Source organism: Loxodonta africana, chromosome 22 (genome assembly GCF_030014295.1).
Source record: "Loxodonta africana isolate mLoxAfr1 chromosome 22, mLoxAfr1.hap2, whole genome shotgun sequence".
Lineage (NCBI taxonomy): Eukaryota > Metazoa > Chordata > Mammalia > Proboscidea > Elephantidae > Loxodonta > Loxodonta africana.
In genome coordinates, this window is record NC_087363.1 from 56,738,536 (window position 1) to 56,758,249 (window position 19,714).

Genomic DNA, 19,714 nt, shown 5'->3' on the forward strand with positions numbered 1-19,714 from the left:
TAGCTCACTTGTAGCAGCCTTGCCTTCAGCAGCCCTGCTGGCATAGTGGTTAAGAGCTCATCTGCTAACCAAGAGGTCGGCAGTTTGAATTCACCAGCTGGGAACCCCATGGGGCAGTCCTAGGGCAGTCCTGCTCTGTCCTGTAGGGTCAGTATGAGTCAGAATCGACTTGATGGCAGTCGTTTTTTTTTGTTGTTGTTGTTGCTGTTACTAGGCGTGAAACGAGGCAGCGGTGGTTCAGTCGTAGAATTCTCGCCTTCCTTGCCAGAGACCTGGATTCAGTTCCTGGCCGTGCATCTCATGCGCAGCCACCACTCGTCTGTCAGTGGTAGTTTATGTTGCTAGATGCTGAGCGGATTCCACTGGTGCTTCAAGATAGACTAGGAAGAAAGGCCTGGCAATCTACATCCAAAAATCAGCCAGTGAAAACCCTATGGAAATGAATTTGTCATGAGTCAGGGCCTACTCTGATGGCAGTTATCAGCAGTTAGACATGAGCTTGAATTCTTTTACGGATCTGTCCTACCAGTTTGTCTCCAAAACTCAACCAAGTTATTCCCCTTGATTTCTTTTCAGTTAATATCCTTTAAGCTTCTTCTAGTTTTTTACTTGCCTTGCTTGGGTGTTGATGGTAGAAGCTGGAGCTGACGAAAGAAAAGAAAAAATAAAAGGTATAGTTTTAGGAATTTTTTTACATTGTGTAAGGTTTCTTTACTTCATAATTCTGATTAAAAAAAGATTATGTAGTTTTCTAGACAGTTTTCCTAACAGGTATATTGTATATGATTTGGCTTAGGAAACATGGTACATATCAAAATGCATATCCCTTGGTGAACACAGTTTCAGTAGAGTTGAGTATTAAATGCCAAAACCAAAAAACCAAGCCCATTGCTATCGAGTTGATTCCGACTCATAGCGACCCTATAGGACAGAGTAGAACTGCCTCCTAGAGTTTCCGAGGAGCGCCTGGTGGATTTGAACTGCCAACCTTTTGGTCAGCAGTCGTAGCACTTAACCACTATGCCACCAGAGTTTCCGAATATTAAATAGATTGTTTTACAATTTTCAAATGGGAAGTCATATACATCAAAATTGCCCTTGAAAATCCTTAAATCTGCTCATAAAGTAAAATGTACATGGTTTCATATATGTAGTCTTATACGGTAATTCTTATTTGAGGAGCCCTGGTGGTGCAGTGGTTAAGAGCTTGGCTGCTAACCAAAAGGTTTACAGTTCAAATCCACCAGCTGCTCCTTGGAAACCCTCTGGGACAGTTCTCTGTCCCGTGGGGTCTCTATGAGTCAGAATCAACTTGACTGCAAGGAGTTTGGCTTTTTGTTTTTTTTTTTGGATAGAAAGAAGAAACAAAAGGAAAGCCTATATATGGATGTCTGATATTCAAACCATTCTGTCTTTAATAACTTTCAAATATCCAGGGGTAAGTGGGAAGTAGATGGAGAATTAGATGCCCCTGCCTGCTGGGTTTTGGATTTGGGTGGGCCTGCTTGTAGGGGTTTATTCTAGTTTGTCTTTGATGTTAAACTTTTAGAGCCTTAATATGTGCTAATCGGTTTGCTTGTTATACAGATTAAATGAGGTGATTTATGTGAAAGTTTCCAGCAGGGCCTGGCAAGTAATAGGTGCTTACCAAACATTGGCTGGATTTGAATCTAAATGTCCTAGCTAGTATCATGGCTTACTGATCAATTAGATTCTCCCTGTCTTTTTGGCGTTTTGGACAAAATTTGTTTTTTAAATACTAAAGTAGGAGCTAATGATGATTCCTTTTTTTTTCTGGGTCTTCTCAGGATGAATTGAGTGAAGTTATTGATATTGGGGACCCAGACTCTACTCCTGCAGCTGAACGAAGGCAGAAACGCCAGGCTGCTGAGCTGGCCAAATTTGATCCTGACCATTACCTGTGAGTATTGAGTGTTTTCAGGATTAAATAATTGGCTTGAACTTTCTTTTTTAAAAAATTAAGTGTCGTTTTAACTATTCTATGTATGTGCTTTTTGAACTCTAGGAATTAATGATGGCTCAAAGCTCACCTGACATTCTGATGAGCCCATAGCCATTGTATCTGTGTGATATTGCGAACTGTCGCTTCACAGTTGCCCTTCCGAGCAACAGAACTCTTTAAGCATATTTCTTTGAATTTATACTTGCTAGGCTGAAAAACAGAACACTAAGCTCATGAGAGTGTTCGCACTTTTCTTTAGTAGACTTTCTGTCCTGATTAACGATTAAATGAAAATGTTTCAGTTTCTTCAAGAATTTAAATCTGTGTGTACTGTGTTTCCTGGCTGCTCCTGGGTCTTCCTGACACGTAGAACTAACACTAGCACCTGTAATCAAGGATTTGTTTCAAACGTGGTAGAGTTTCAATAAAATATAAGTTTAAGTTCTGTTGTATTTTCTATATGTTCCTGCATTAATTGTGTCACTAGCGGTGATGCGTCTCTACATAGAGAGAGATTAGTAACTGCTGTCAAGTTGACTCCGACTCATGGCGACCTTACATACAACAGAACAAAACGCTGTCCAGTCCTGTATCATCCTGACGATTACCGACGTGTTCGAGTCCATTTTGCTGGCTGTTGCGCCAGTCTGTCTCACCAAGGCTTTCCCTCACCCTCACTGGCCCTCTGCTTCACAGACGTGATGTCCTTCTCCAGAGACCGATCCTGCTTGATGATGTGTCCAAAGCCAGCAAGTCGGACAGTGTTCTGTTGTGATGCATAAGGTTCCCACTGGCTAAATATCTGACGTAGATCACCAGGCCTTTCTTCCTAGTCTTCCTTAGTCTGGAAGCTCCGCTGAAACCTGTCCACCATGGGTGACCCTGCTGGTACTTGAAACACTGGTGGCATAGCTTCCAGTATCACAGCAACACTCAAGCCACCACAGTACGACAAACTGACAGATGGGTGGTGTGGAATATATCTCTGCTAGGCTTATATTTGCTTAAGAGGCTTAACTAATTAACGAACAGGTAAATAATCACTTGAGGAGAGACTGATGTCTCTCATGGGCCATGATCACATGTTGATGTAGGATCTCAATTATTGTTCTTTCCAAGCTCTGGGCCAACCATTTCTCCTCTGTTAGGTGCAGCCATAACAGTCATATCGCTTCATATTTGTACGGTGCTTTCTGCTTATCAGGTGCTCTCATGTGATTATTTAATTTCGTTTCCACAGCAGAGGAGAAAAGGAAGCTAAGGGACTTGCCCAACTTCACACCACTACTGAGGGGCTTGGCCAGGACTTTGAAAATTTTCCTCATCTGTTATCGTCTGTGTCCTTTCCACTAGTACTGTTTAACTGCAGTTGCTCTTGTGATTAACATTCCGTCTTCTGTGACACAGTAGGATACTAATTGGAATGTCAGCAACATGTCCTGTGATGTGCAGTTGCCTTGAGTGATTGTGGTGATAAATGGTGGGACTGTTGAACATCCTAAGGGAAGCTGGCTAAGAGCAGGGTATGTTATACTTCGGAGGACATCTGAGAGATTCAACTCCATTTATATTGCCATTTCTAATTAGCTTTATCTCTCCAATTGTGGTTTTAAAGGTCCACTGAAGAGTAATTTGAAGAAACCCATTTAAAATCACGCTGAATACTTAAAGTGGAAATTTCCTTGTCAGCAGATTTCTCAGGCAAGCATAAAAACAAAAGGAGCTTTACAAGAGTGAAATTTCAAGTGGGAGGGAGCTTAATTAGGAGAACTACCTATCTCTTCTCTTTTAAAACCAGAAGAATATCTGTATGGCCTGAGAGAATTAGGAAATTGGAATTTATAGTCAGAAGTGTGATATTAGAAGTAGCCTTATTTTTTTCCATCTTCTTTGTTTCGTTATCTAGAACTCATTTTCTTTAATGGTATGTATGACGTGTTCTTTCCATTTCTGAAGGATTGGTTTTTCTTACGTGAGGGGTTTACATTTAGTCATGGGCTCCATCGGGAAAGCGGAGTCATGAGGTGCAGGTTCTGAGTGACTTTTTCTGGTAGCCGAAGACTTTGGCTATTTGTAATTTTCGTGTTACTCATTATTTATATTAGCTGACTGACTCACCCAAATGTGTTAATATTAAATGAAGTGCCAGTAAAGTTCTTCTGAATTTTCAATGAAAAAATTTTTTTTAGCTCAAAGCTTTTTTGTTGTTAATGGCTAATACAGTGGAGGAAAAAGGCTTATGTTAAATTCTCTGTAATCTACAATGCATGTGATAAATTGTATGTGTGATATATGTACATATATAAGTGGAATAGCTATATGTAATACATAATACATGATGTATTACATTAATGCAATATATGACATATTTTTAAGTTATTTAATTTCTTACTAGTCAGGATGTCTCCTCATACTGTCAGGTTTTTTTTTTTTTTTTTTTTTTGGACTTAAAAAAAAACTAATATGAATGTTAGCCTAAGCAGGACACAGTTAGGGAGGTAAATTATATAGAAAATTTATACATTTCAAATGGCCAATGAGAAACATCACAGTCTGCCCTCAAGGATTGTTATTATTATGTTTAAAATCCTCTAATGTAAAATAAATTATTTTTGTTGGGGGGGCGGCGGCAATATATTCTGCAGCCCAGCAGAGTGCTGCGCATATAATAGATGATTCATAAACTTTTGTTATTTTTTGATTGTCCATTTCTTGGCTATTTATAATTCCTTTTGGGCATTATTTTTTACACCAGAATATGTTGAAGGGATCTTGAAACATCCCGTAATAATCATTCCTCTTTTGCTTATGATAACCAAGATTTCATATTTCTCTTATTGAGGGTTTTTTTTTTTTTTCCTTTCCAAGCAAATTGTTTTTTTAAATGGTTGTTGTGTTTTTTTTTTTTTAACCCCAGCCATTTCATAAAATCTCACGTATTTCTTTGGGAGGAAATAGGAGAAGAATTTAGTCAATGTTCTAAATTATCTGTGAAGTAAGAAAAGTGACAAAAATGATAATATAACATTGAGGGTACCATTTTAAAATGTGATTTTGCGTTTCTGTAAATTCGTAAAAGAAGGTGGTATACTGATAAAGCCTTTGGATTTACCGAGGTGATCATCTCAGGAATGCAAGTAGTAATTAGGGAGATAGGAAGAGGATCATATACTTACATCCAAGGTGACTCTCTATTCAAAACACCAAGCTTAGGAAAAGGCAATAGATAAACTTTCATTTATTGATCTTTTCATTTATGCATTTATTTGTTCAATAAGTATTTCTTTGAATGAATTGTGTGCCAGGCAGTGTTGCGTTGCAGGCACCAAGGATACTGTGGTGAAAACAATAAGGTCTCTTCACTTATGGAGCTTATGTTCTAGTGGGGGAAATAGACCGTATCTCTACTGTGATGATTGCTATGAAGAAAGAGCAGGCGAAGGATGTAGAGAGTGACTGGGCATCCCGCTGACTCCTCTGTTTTGCCATGTCCAGAATTGAACTGAGTCATCTTTCCTGTACAGTCTTCCTGAATTTTCTAATTTGGTTGAATGGCTATTTTTCACTACAGTCACCCAGGTTAGAAGCTGGGGGTTTGCCTTTGACTTCTGCTTTCTTATCCCACACATATGTTATGGATTGAATTGTGTCCCCCAAAATGTGTGTCGACTAGGCCATGATTCCCAGTGTGGTTGTCATCTGTTTTGTGATCTGATTACATATGTGTTATAAGTCCTATTATAAATCCTAGCCTCTGTGATGTTAATGAGGCAGGATTAGGTTGTATCTTGAGTCAATCTCTTTTGAGATATAAAAGAGAAGTGAGCAGAGAGGAGAGGGACTTCATGCCATCAAGAAAGAAGTGCCTGGAGCGGAGCACGTCCTTTGGACCCAAGGTCTCTGCACTGAGAAGCTCCTAGACCAAGGGAAGATTGATGATAAGGACCTTCCTCCAGAGCTGACAGAGAAAGCATTCCCTGGGAGCTGGTGTCCTGAATTCAGACTTCTAGCTTCCTAGACTGTGAGAAAATAAACGTTTGTTATAGCCATCCACTTGTGGAATTTCTGTTGTAGCAGCACGAGATAACTAAGACAGCATCCCATCAATCCTGAAGTTGTACCGTTTCTCTCTTTATTATTTCCTTCACTCTGTTTCTCTTCCTTATCTTTGTTTGGCATATTGCAGCTGTCACCTAATTGCCTAATTGGTATCTCTACCTCCAGCCGGGGCTTCTTCAACCCATCAGCCATAAAACTCCTGCTGTGATGTCTTACGTATGGAAAATGAAAATTTGCGTACATCCTTACTTGGTTCTCCTTTTACTTACAGCGTAGCTCCTAACTCCTTAGCATAGCATTGAACGTTTTCTGTGATCTGGACCCTGCTTGCCTCTGTCACCACTCTTCTTTCAGTCTCTGCGTACATTTTATTTTTAATTTACTTATTTTTTTATTGTGCTTTAGGTGAACGTTTACAGCTCAAGTTAGTTTCTCATACAAAAATTTATACACACATTGTTATGTGACCCTAGTTCTTATCCCTATAATGTGACCAAACATTTCTCCTTTCCACCCTGGCTTTCCTGTGTCCATTCAAACAGCTCCTATCCCCCTCTGCCTTCTCATCTTGCCTCTGGACAGGAGCTGCCCATTTAGTCTCACGTATCTGTTTGAACTAAGAAGCACACTCTTCATGACTATCGTTTTATGTTTTATAGTCTGAAGAGTTCGCTTCGGGAATGGTTTTAACTGTGGGTTAACAGAGAGTTAGGGGACCATATCTTCTGGGGTTCCTCTAGTCTTAGTCAGACCATTAAGTCTGGTTCTTTTCCTAGAATTAGAGTTCTGCACCCCACTTTTCACCTGTGCCAGGGATTCTCTGTTGTGTTCCCTGTCAGGGTGATCATTGGTGGCAGCTGGGCACAATCTAGTTCTTCTGGTTTCAGGCTGATGGAGTCTCTGGTTTATGTGGCCCCTTTTGTCTCTTGAGCTAATATTTTCCTTGTATTTTTGGCGTTTTTCATTCTGCTTTGACAAGGCTTGAATTTTTTCAATTCTTTCAACTTAAATGCCAAGTGTGTTCTTCCCTTTTGGCTGTCTGACTCCAGGTCTTTACACATTTCATTATAATGTTTTACTTTGTCTTCTCGAGCTGCCCTTTGAAATCTTCTCTTTAGCTCCTATACTTTATCATTGCTTCCATTCACTTTAGGTACTCTACTCTCTTATGTATCTTCTGTTTAAAGAGATCAGACATGCCAAATATTCCTCTAGTCAGATGCTTAGTTTTTGTTTTATTATGATTAGTAACCATGAAGAAAGTAAATTCAGTGCTCAGCCTTTCCTTGAAATGTACTTTGAATTAAGAGCCTTATTTGTAGTGTTATTGTGATGAGTTGAGGTGAAATTTTAAAAAATGAAAACCAGCCTAGTCCTATATAAGAAGCCCATTCAATTTTTTTTTCCCCCCCAGAGCTGACTTTTTTGAAGATGAGGCAATTGAACAGGTTTTGAAGTATAAACCTTGGTGGACTGATACATATTCAAAAATGGTGGCTTCTTTGGGAAAGAGCCAGGAGCAAGAAAATCATGCTGCACTAGGTAAGAAATTAAAAATTAGGCTCATTTGTTTAATTCTAAAATCTCACGGACACGGTTACCAAGCTTACCCCTCCCTATTTTGTAAGCATACTTACATGCTTCATCACAATGAGTCAAAACCGACTTGACAGCAACAGGTATTTAGTAAGCATATAGTTGTAATTGCCTCATAAAGTGGTTTGCTAATTTTGGAAATGGGGTCTTCACTCCTGATTGGAAATTGCCACTCAGTAATAGACGGATTTTTCCTGGAAAATTCTTTTGAAGTACTTTTCCCTTTTGAATCATTGGGGTCCTTTTTAATTTTTTAGTAAATTTAGGGAAATTAACACATAGACATTTGTAGTTATTGAGTCATCTTCTTGGAAGATCTGAACGTTCCTCTGTGGTAAGGGTGTTTAAGTATTAGTAATGTGGGAAAAGGTCCAGTTCTCTTTGTCTGTTAAATGAATTTGCCTGTTGAATGAATTTGATTTGTCTTCCCCACAAACGGTTTTATGAGGAAGCAGGAATCTTCAGAGCCTTACTTACCTTAGAGAGAACAGGTGGACCAACTTTTACCAATGAAAGCTGAGCTGGGACTTTTATGAGCCACAAGAGATGGCTGAGCCCTGTTTAACGTTAAACCAAATGTTATCCACAAAGAGTCCTTTCTTAGATGGTCGTTTTATTACCACCTTCTCTGAGTGGATGGCTGATGTATTAAGTCTATAAATTAAAAACATAACAGTTTCAGATAGATGAAGAATAGAAGACCTACATTTTCTGTCACACCGATTTAGCTTTATATACTAATAAAACTTTAATGTTTAAGTGAAAGAAATACACACACACTCACGCACACATCTGTACATATACACGTATACATACTTTCTGAGGGATATTATGCAGAATATAGGATCTCCTCACCACTGTTGACAACCAGTGTTAACAAATTGGACGTACTTTTTAATGCCTGTTGTTGTTAGCAGCCGTTGAGGTGGCCCCTGACTGATGGGAATCCCATGGACAACAGAACAAAACGCTGCCTGGTCCTGTGTCATCCCCATGATTGGTTACAAATGGGACCATTGTGATTTGTAGGATTTTTGTTGGCTGATTTTTGGAAGTAAGATACCCACATCTAAATATTTGCTTAAGAAATTTATACACATAAGCTCATATATGTTTTGCCGTTACCTTGCTTTTTTCAGTTTGTAGTATATCTTTCAGAGCTTCCATATCAGCACTTACAGACCTCCCCGAGTCTTTCATGGCTGTCTAGTATTTTGTTGGATATCTGCATCATAGCCGATGGATATTTGGGCTGTTTACTATTGGTGGACATTTGGATTGCTTACAGTTCTCTGTTACAGGTAATGTCGTGGCCTTTGACCACTCAGTCTGAAGTAACTGCAGGGACTCTATCACATCATACTATTTTGATTCTCTGCATAGCAAGTAATCACTCTTTCAAATGTTTCTTGTTTATTTATTAATTTTTGTTATTTCTCACCGTAAGAGGGAAAACATATTTTTTTTTCTTGTGCTTTAAGTGAAAGTCTACAATTCAAGTCAGTTTCTCATAGAAAAACTTACACACACATTGTTACATGACCCTAGTTGGTCTCCCTACAACCTGACCACACATTCCTTCTCTCCACCCTGTATTTCCCTTGTCCATTCAACCAGCTCCTGTCCCCCTCTGCCTTCTCATCTTGCCTCCAAACAGGAGCTGCCCACATAGTTGCATGTATCTACGTGAGCTAAGAAGTGCACCCCTCACCAGTATCATTTTATGTCTTATAGTCCAGTTGAATCTTTGTCTGAAGAGTTGGCTTACAGAATGGTTTTAGTTTGGGGCTAACAGAGAGTCGGGGGGCCACGACCTCTGGGGTCCCTCCAGTCTTAGTCAGATCATTAAGTCTGGTCTTTTTACTAGAATATGAGGTCTGCATCCCACTTTTCTCCTGCTCCATCAGGGATTCTCCGTTGTGTAAGAGGGAAAACATCTTAAAGGCAGAGAATTTAGCTTGTTATCTGCCATATTTTCAGTGTCTAACATAGTGCCTGTTACATAATAGGTGCTCAATAAATATTTGTAGACCAGATACTGTAGTACACATTTTTGTGGTTACTTTTGAGTAGTCTAGATCATCCAAAATGAATAAATAGATAAATCAACTCTAATGGACAGCAGAAAATCATTTATGATGACTCTTCTTACATTTATGGTTCTCACCGGAATGTGGATTTCATATTTGATTTGTGTTCAAGAATCTTTCAGAGACTTCACACATTATATAGAGAAATTTTCAGGTGTAGGAGGATTGTTAACACAACTTAGAGAGCTGCCTGTTTATGCCATGTGGATCTGCTTAAAAATTTGTTCAAACTTAAGTCATCAAGGATATCAACTGGTCTGAGTGAGTTTCCTGAATTTTAGGACAGTATCTTAACACGGTGGTGTGGGAGGAAATTGGTGGTTGCATAGTTGAGTTTTCCATCCACAAGAGTGAGCTAGTTGCCCTACAAATCAAGAGAAGGCATTACCTTTAATTTAAATTCTACCTTGCTCTACTTGGATAAATTGTAGGTGGTTCTTATTCCTGTTTTTTTTGTGTTAGCAGCGCTTTCCGTTAGTTCTTCATACATCCCTGTTAACAGGAAATAGAGCCAGTCTGTCGTTTTAAGCACCGGCCCTCCTGACCTTTCATCTGACCTGTGGCATGTATCCAGACTGATGCTTCAGGAGCAGTCGTAGTCTGCTGAGCTATTTTAGTGATTCATTCTAAAAACCAGCTTTAAAAATAGCAGGGGTGTGTGATCTGAGGTAGAACAGAAACTCTTCTAAATATGCCAAATATAGGGGTAAGTATAGGATACTTGGAAAACACTGGTGGCATAGTGGTTTAGAGCTACAGCTGCTAAGCAGAAGCTGGCAGTTCGAATTCACCAGGTGCTCCTTGGGAACTCTATGAGGCAGTTCTCCTGTGTCCTATAGGGTCGCTATGAGTTGGAATCGACTCAGTGGCAACAGGTTTGTTTTGGTTATAGGATACTGGAAACCCTTTTGGCGTAGTAGTTAAGAGCTATGGCTGCTAACCAAAAGGTCAGCAGTTCGAATCTGCCAGGAGCTCCTTGGAAACTCTATGGGGTAGTTCTCCTCTGTCCTATAGGGTCGCTATGAGTTGGAATCGACTTGACGGCAGTGGGTTTGGGGTTTTTTTGGTTTATAGGATACTAGCTAAAAATGGGGCTCCGAGTTTAACTTCCTGCTCCACCACAGACTAGTGTGTGATCTTGAAAGTCCTCTGGGTTGCTGTAGAAGTCCTATAATACCTGTCTTATGGAGTTGTCGTGAGGATTGAATGAGACAATGTACTTAAAATCCTTAGCAGATTGTAAAATCAGCGGTAGGAGAGCCAGGCATCAAATGACTTCCCTGTGAAATTACAATTTTTACATATTTACCAAAGTTTCTAAGTGAAAGTTTTGAATGAGATTTTTCTTTCCTTTTTTTTTTTTTTTTTCTTTTCTTGTTCAAATATTTGAGACGGTAAGAATTGGAGGAATAAATTAAAGTATGTTGAAGGATAAAATATGTGTTTCCAGGATAAAATATGAGAGAAAAGAAATAAACCTTGAAGTTGGCCATTTAGCCCAGGAGCAGGATACTCCTATTTTTCTTTGTTTTTCCTTGCCTCCCGGGCCCCCTTCTCATCTGTTTCATAGCAGCCGGGCGTTCGCTCATTAATACTCCTTCAGTCAGATGTGGCTAGCCAGATACAGGAGTGCAGGTGAAGGATGGATTTTGATTCCTCTTCTGTCATAAACTATTAGCCTGGTTTACTTTGAATTCCAGATACTTCTTAGGTGGTGAACTTTTGTCCCTATCTTTGCCTTGGATATGATTCTTGTCATTTTCATTGTAGCCCTGAGTTATAACACTAAGACTTTTATTAACATCTTCAGCTTTATAATGATCCCAACTTTCCTCCCCAGAGGCTTGTAAATGGAAGTGCTAAATGCTCTGTTCCCACTGAGCCCTATCTTCACAGGGATGGGCTCACCACATTTCCCATATTGTCTTTCAGTGGTTAATCTCAGCCCAAGAGTCTTGGCACATTACTACTTGCTCTGACACCACATAGCATTTATAGTCAGTGAACTTGCAAGCAGGGGCATCCTGTTCAGCACCAATGAGCCCCTCCGTGTTTGTAGAGATAGCTGTCTGTGTCAGCTTTGGAAGTTGTAGCACTGCAGGGCTGCCCATTCAGACTAAAGGCTTGAGTGCCCCGTGCTTTCGTCGGGTTCCTTTGATGTGCATCCAGTAAGGGTACAGTGGAATAGACAGCTTTGCATTATTCTGAGAGGAGCCAGGTTGTGAATGATTTAGTTTTTGCCCTAGAGAAGGCAGGGATGTTTGGGAGTGGAATTTAGAGAGGAAGGGAGAATTTATTTATTTGTTTGAATTTTTTTTTAGTTGTGCTTTAAGTGAAAGTTTACAATTCACATCAGTTTCTCATACAAAAACTTATACACACATTGTTATGTGACCCTATTGTTCTCCCTGTAACGTGACAGCACGTTCCTCCTCTCCACCGTGTATTTCCCGTGTCCATTCAATCAGCTCCTGTCCCCCTCTGCCTTCTCACCTTGCCACCAAACAGGAGCTGCCCACTTAGTCTCATGTATCTACCTAAGCTACAAAGCACACTCCTCCCCAATATCATTTTATGTCTCATAGTCCAGTCTAATCTTTGTCTGAAGTGTTAGCTTTAGGTATGCTTATAGTTTTGAGCTAACAGAGAGTCCGGGGGCCATGTCCTCTGGGGTCCCTCTACTCTGAGTCAGATCATTACATCTGGTCTGTTTACTAGAATTTGAGTTCTGCACCCTACTTTTCTCCTGCTCCATCAGGGACTCTCTGTTGTGTTCTCTGTCAGGACAGTCATTGCTGGCAGCTGGGTACCATCTAGTTCTTCTGGTCTCAGGCTGATGGGAGGATTTAAAAGTAGCAAAACTAGAAAATAGTCAGGAGAGAAAGAGACCTCTGACTGACATCTTTGCATTCTGATGGGGGCCCCTTTGCAGTTCTCAAAGGTATTGACAGGGTTTTTAATGTTGGGCCATGGTCCTGGGCCAATTGCTTCAACCTGAGGGCAACAGTTTCTTTCCCAAATGAATGGAGTGTTCAGCTGGCTTTTGTTTCACTGTAGATTATTTTTAGAAGTATAATTAACTGAAATGTTGTGAATTACATAGCGAAGCTGCTTTGTAGTGTAGCTAAGTCATACAAATGGTTGACAAATGTTACTTATGGTGGCAGTCACCCAAGTATTACTGGCACTGCATCTGTAGCTTTTTCCAGTACTGCTGCTCGGTGAGACCTGGATTGTATGCAGACCTTCCCAAGTCGCCCTTTGGGTGCTGTGATTTACGACTCTAATAAAAAAGGCCATGGAGAACTCCGGCATTTGGTTTCTCTAGTGTTTTCCTGGATGGTTGTTGTTTGTCATTCCCTGGTTTCTTTGCTTGAATACAGATTTTAAATATGTTTGTGTATTATGAATGAATGAGGTAGGCCAAAATAGTGCTTAAAAACCCTCAGAAAAAGGTGGTGGTACGTTAAGGACAGGCTGGGGGCACCTTGCCTGCATGAATGCAGAAGAGTACATTCAGGGAGGCTTTCCTTATGTCCACAGTCACTGAACGTTACCTGTAATAGGTGGTGTCACTTACCAGGCGGTAATGTAGCATCAGGACCTGCAGTTCTCAGATCAACCTTTACAAATCATTAAACTTACACAGGTATGATTACTCAGGAATGGAGGCGTAAACACGAGTTGAAGTGTTGTTAAATGGTTATAGGCACACTTACTTGACGACTCACAGTTATGTGGAAGCAGAGATCTTTATTAGTCAACTAGGATGTAAAGCTTTTTCTCTTGTGAGATAATATCATCGTGAACACCTGGCGCTATCCTATTAGCTAAATTAATGAACATCTCAAAAACTATACCTGAGGGAACAGTCTGTCTCTAAACCTTCTTGCTAAATACAAGAGGGTCTTAAAATACTTTGCCAGGTGTACTTTCTTCATGCAATGAATAGGTTCTTGAACGAAAACCCCCCAAAAAAACCCAGACCCATTGCTGTCAAGTTGATTCTGACTCATAGCAACCCTATTAAATGCATTCTTATAGCTATTTGTGGTTTACATAAATATTGTTTGTACAAATACATTTTTTTTACATAGGATTTCTAATGAAAAATGGTTATATAAATATATTTCAAAAACCTGTGTTTTACACTAATATATTCTAATGAAGTAAGGAACATTGCTTCTAGTAATTTAAAATAAGTGTATTTGAGGCTTTTTCCCTGAGGACAGGCAACAAAACTGCTGGAAGCCTTAAAACAAACAGAAGCCACGTTAAATTCAAGGCTTGTAAGAGAGGACAGAAATGAGTTTGGAAAGGGATCCATCACGTGTGAGTAATCATACCCGCTTCCTTCTGGCTTTTGCCAGGTTGTGATGAGCAGAAGGAAACCCTGGTGGCATAGTGGTTAAGTGCTACATCTGCTAACCAAAGGGTCGGCAGTTCGAATCCACCAGGTGCTCCTTGGAAACTCTATGGGGCAGTTCTACGCTGTTCTGTAGGGTCGCCATGAGTCAGAATCGACTTGACGGCACTGGGTTTGGTTTTTGTTTTTATTTTTTTGATGAGCAGAAGGGCAGAGACGGGAAGGAACTGGGTAGCTAGCTATGAAGAGAGTGGTCTGGGAATGTTCAAAAGGCAGTAGGATACTTTTTGGTCTCTGAAAAGGTGGCAGAGACAGCCTGTTGTCTCCTTTCCTTTTAGTAAGAGGCCTTCCTGCATTATAGCTGGGTATGTGACCACTCTGCTAGTGACCCCAGTTCCTTCCCTTGCTTGTAACTGGGTGTGGTCATGTGACTAAGTCCTGGCTGATGGGCAGTGATACGTACAATTTCTGAATCAGTTCTTTAAGAAAGAAGGTGCTTGTTATCCTCTTCTTATTTTCTGCTTTCCATTTAGTTGGAAAATGGTAAACCCCTTGCTGCAGCTCTCTTGGAGCCAGAGATGGTGGTCATGTGATGGGGATGCTGGTGCCCTACCAGCACTGGGTCATTCCAGGGTCAGGATGGTAGTATGAGAGAGAGACTCATGTCTTACTTAAGTCACTGTATTTTGGGCTCTTTGTGATAGCAGCTTAGCCTGTCATTACCTATATGTGATCAGCAGTTCTAAAAGCTAGAGAGAAAGAGTTGAAAGGTATTTTGACTTTACTTTGATCTGAAGCACCAAAACTGGAAGCTGAATGTTCCTCATACTGTGCTTAAACATTTTTTTAAGTGAATTTGAAAGTACTTCTCTCACAGGGCATGGAAGGAAGATCGTTCGTTTGAGAGGTAATGGATTGAAAACACTTTGACCTTAGAGGTAACTTTATATATCTAGATGTTTGTTCCTTTAAAAATTGTGCTAGGTAGTGGGCCATGTTTTACTTATAATAGCTAAGAACTAAGCACATCTATGTTTTTAGCTGTTACTTTCTGTAAATCTTCCCCTAAGACAAGATGTATTTAACTTCGTATGTACAAAACCCATTGCCGTCAATTCCGATTCATAGTGACGCTATAGGAGAGCGTAGAACCACTCCATAGGGTTTCCAAGGAGTGGCTGGTGGATTCGAACTGCCCACCTCTTGGTTAGCAGCCGAGCTCTTAACCACTGCGATAATAATGATTATGCTTTGTTAACGTAAGATAATACATAATTGAATAAAGCCAGTTGCTGTCAAGTTGATTCCCACTCGTGACAGCTCCACGTGTCAGAGTAGAGCTGAGCTCTATGGGGTTTTCCAGTGGCTGATTTTTCGGAAATAGATCATCAGGCCTTTGTTCTGAGGCGTCCCTGGGGGAACTTGAACCACCAGCCTTTCAGCAAACAGCTGAGCATGTTAACTGTTTGTACCACGCACAGACTTGAATAGAAAAACATATCCCATGGTCCTTTATCATCTATAACTCTAAGACTTTATGTGGAGAGAGCAGTTCGTGATGGTGTGTAAATCGTAGGCATCCGTGGAAACCTAGAAGGAACTGCAGTTCTATACTTGCTCGCCTTACCAGTGATGACCTAAAGTGTTCTGTTTTATCACTGGCTTTATTAAGTATTTCAGCTTGTGTTTTAGTCTGAGTAGCCAACATTTGATAAGATGGTTGATAGGAGGAAAAAATAACTTTTCTCTTTTATATCAGTAAGTACTTGAAAAATGGAAATGGGGAAAATACTATATTTGCAAGAGTGACAAAAACTGAAAATACATCGAAATAATGTTTAATAACAAAAAGCACCAGATCTGTTTGACAAAGGTGGTGGTACAGTCCAGTGGAAAAAGATGGATTACTTAATAAACTGTGCCGGCACAATTAACTATTCATCTGGAATTAACCGAAATCTTAAAACATATGACAAAATTACTTCCAGATGGATTAAAAACCTCATGTAAGAAATGAAACAGTAAATCTTAAAGAGAACCTAACAGACTTCATGTACAATCCAAGGATAGGGGCAACCTTAACCATGGCTATAAAGCCAGACTCTGTAGAATTGTTGTATGTTTGTTGTATATATTGCCACCAAAAAAAAAAAAAGGCCAAGGAGACGGTGGAGGAAGAAAAGTAAAAAAGAAAAGATGGACATGTTTGGCTGCATAAAAAGTAAATACTTCAATGGCAAAAAATGCTGTAAACGAAGTCAATAGAAAAGTGGTAGATGCGTAGAGACAACTTGGGTTCCTATCTCTAATATACAAAGAGTTCTTACAAATTTGACAAGATAGCCACCCAATAAAAAAGAACGGGCAAAACAAAATGAAAATGGCCATTCACAGGAGAGCAAATCCCCATGGCCAGGAAGCATATGAAATAATGCTGAAGATTTAGCAGTTAGAAAAATACGAATTGAAATAACAATGATGTGTCACTGTGTTAGTTTTCTGTTGTTTCATAACAAATTCCCTTAAATTTAGCACCTTAACACAACATACAGTTATGTTCTGACAGTTTTTGTGGGCCAGGAGTCTAGGCATGGCTTAGCTGGGTCCTCTGTTCAGGGTCTCACCTAATCTAGGTGTTGGCAGCTGTGTTCTCTTCTAGGCTTCTGGGTCCTCTTCCAAGCTCCCATGATTGTAGGCAGAATTCTGTTCGTTGTGGCTATAGAACTAAGGTCTGTGCTTTCTTCCTTAGTCAGCTGGTGGTGCTTAGATCTTAGGGGCCCCACAGTTCCCTACAATGGCCTTCTCACAGGCCCTGTTATAGTAAACAGCTTATTTCTTCAAAACCAACAGGCCAGTCTCTGGCTCTAGTCAGCTAATAACGTAACGTAATTGTGGGAGTGATGATTCTGTCACCTTTGCCCTATTCTGTTAGAAGCAAGTCACAGGTTCCACCCAACACAATGACATAATGTAACGGGGGCCATCTTAGAATTCTGCCTGCTACAGCCATGTTACATCCATTGCACTGGGAAACGATTGGAAAAAAAAAAAAAAAACCTGTTACATTTATTGCTGGAGGGGGTGGAAGGTATGTGTAAGAAGGGGAAGGTCTATGCTGTGAGTTTGGTTTTGGTTTTTTATGCATGACTGTTAGAAGGGAGAGTTACTGCTGCCTTTAAGTAACCCGAAACCAAACCCACCGCTGTTGAGTCGATTCTGGCTCATAGTGACCCTATAGGACAGAGTAGAACTGTCCCATATGGTTTCCAAGGAGCGGGTGGTAGATTTGAACTGCCGACCTATTGGTTAGCAGCCGAGCTCTGGTTACACTGCGCCACCAGGACCCCAGCTTGTAAGTAAAGTATCTTTTAAAAACACATAGACTTTTTGATACAATGAGTCTACTCTTGAGAATCTGTTTTATGGAAATCAAGCCTATAATATCCAAGGGTATAAGACAAAGACATTTATTGCAGCATTATTAGCAGTGGCAGAAAACTGTAAGCAAGGTGAATGCTCATCAGTGGGGGAATGGTTGGATAGAACAAGGTACACCGTGGAATATTATACTCCCTTAGAAAAATTAGCTAAGTACTAATTGACTTGGAGGGATTGGCAAGAGATATTACTGAGTGAAATAGGCTAGATGCAGAAAAGTGACCTAATTCTTACGGGAGAAAAGGTATCAACTCCCTTATGTATACATTCGTGTGTCTATATTTGATTACATGAATGTGGCAAAAGTGCGGAATGACGTATACTAAGTTTTTAACGTGGGGGAGGCTGTTGATGAAGATGAAGGTGGAGAGAGGGTGCCAAGGAAAAGCAGGCTGTACTGAAATGTGGGGGAGGCTGCTGATGAAGATGAAGGCGGGGAGAGGGTACCAAGGAAAAGCAGACTGTATTGAAAAGACGCATCTTCTTCCCACTAGTCTAATACGCACAATGTGGCTACTTCATGCATTTATGTGCAACTTTGTGTACGTGTATGTAATGTTAAAAAAATAAAGAACATGCCCTTAAAATTGATCAGTATATCAGGACATTCCTATTTCTTTGTATGGAAATTTTTAAATGGATGATGAGTGTTTTCAGAGTTCTCTACTTAGCTCTTATACTTTTTTTGTTGTCAAAATGTATCATCTTAATTTTAAAGTCAATAATTGGTATTTAGATGTCTTAAATATAAAACGCTAGCAAAAAAAAAAGGCAGTTGGGAAATAAGGAAAAAATGTTGTTTAGAAATTTTTCCTTTGTACAGCGAGTACATAGTCCTTAACATAACTAAGCGTGAAGTCTAGTTAAAAAGTCGTTTACATATGTAGAGTTAAATAGAAATAACTCTTATTTCAGTTTCTATAATCAAAGTTCTATTTTTGACAAGCTTTTCCACATTGGGGTTTTACAAAACTGAATGAAACATCTAATGTTTATAAGCATTTTCTTCTAGTGTCTTTTTCTGAAGATGAGAAATACCAGCTACGAAAATTTGTCAATAAATCTTACCTGCTGGATAAGAGAGCCCAGCGTCAAGTGTACTACAGTTTGATTGATATCCTTCTGGCCTATTGCTACGAGACTCGTGTCACCGAAGGGGAGAAGAATGTAAGCACATCTGTGTCTGTGCATGTTGGCATGCGTTACAGTGCTAAGGAAACTCAGTTAGAGCACCCGCTGTCTTCCTGAGAGTCCAACCTGTTAGGATTAGTCATTTAGGAGATGCTGCAGGCAGAAGGGTGGGTGTGTGTTGGTGGTGGACAGGACCATGAAAGGATAGTGCTTATTTGGTCGTCTTCTTTTCTCTCTTGACATTAGTCTGTACCAAGTAGCAGAGTGGGGAAGTTTAAGAAATTAAGGCTGAGAGTAGAGAACCAAGATCCTGAACTCTCATCTCTGTTTGTGGGGCACTGGCTAAGCATTTGGCTGCTAACCAAAAGGTTGGCGGATTGAACCTACCAGCTTCTCTGAGGGAGAGAGGCGTGGTGGTCTGTTTCTGTAAAGATTGGAAACCCTTCAGGGATAGTTCTGCCCTGTCCTATGAGGTCATTAGGGGTCGAGTTGACTCGATGGCGGTGATTTTCATGTCTTTTAGGAGCTGACTAGCCAAAGAGGAGGGCTGTTGTTACATGACCCCTGTCATTGGCAAGGCCGTAAATTTTACCATACCCATCTGTACTCTTTCTTCAAGCTGTCAGTTAGCAAATTCGAGATATACTAGCGTCTTACAAAAAAAGAAATCTTCGCGTTTATCTTCAAGTGAGCTGCTATTCACGTAGTGTGTGTGCTTCTGAAAAATTGTATGTAAATCATATTTTTAAAACTACTTAATCACATTTTTTTGCTATCTAAAGGATTCTTATATAAATCATCTGTAAATTATCATTTTTTAAATAATACAGATTTTGTAGTATCCCTTCTTAAACCACACTTGATTTTATAAACCAAGAGCTAAATTTCTTTCTCACCTATATCATGGATCATATATAAACTAAAAACCAAGTCCATTGCTGTTGAGTCAATTCCTACTCATAGCCACCCAGTAGTAAAGAGTAGGACTGCTCCATAGGGTTTCTAAGGCTGTAATCTTTACAGAAGCAGACAACCCCATCTTTCTTCAATGGAGTGGTTGGTGGATTTGAA

The 19,714-nt window shown here is 40.0% G+C and overlaps 1 protein-coding gene across 2 annotated transcripts in view; it reads left to right on the forward strand.

Moving 5' to 3' along the window:
* SHQ1 (SHQ1, H/ACA ribonucleoprotein assembly factor) overlaps positions 1-19,714 on the forward strand; it is a 141,833-nt gene that overhangs the window by 13,501 nt on the left and 108,618 nt on the right. For both annotated transcript variants that reach the window (XM_064275012.1, XM_003409997.4), the window contains 3 exons: positions 1,809-1,921; positions 7,437-7,564; positions 18,525-18,679. In XM_064275012.1, the coding sequence (XP_064131082.1) occupies positions 1,809-1,921; positions 7,437-7,564; positions 18,525-18,679 (396 nt within the window). The remainder of the gene's footprint in view (positions 1-1,808; positions 1,922-7,436; positions 7,565-18,524; positions 18,680-19,714) is intronic.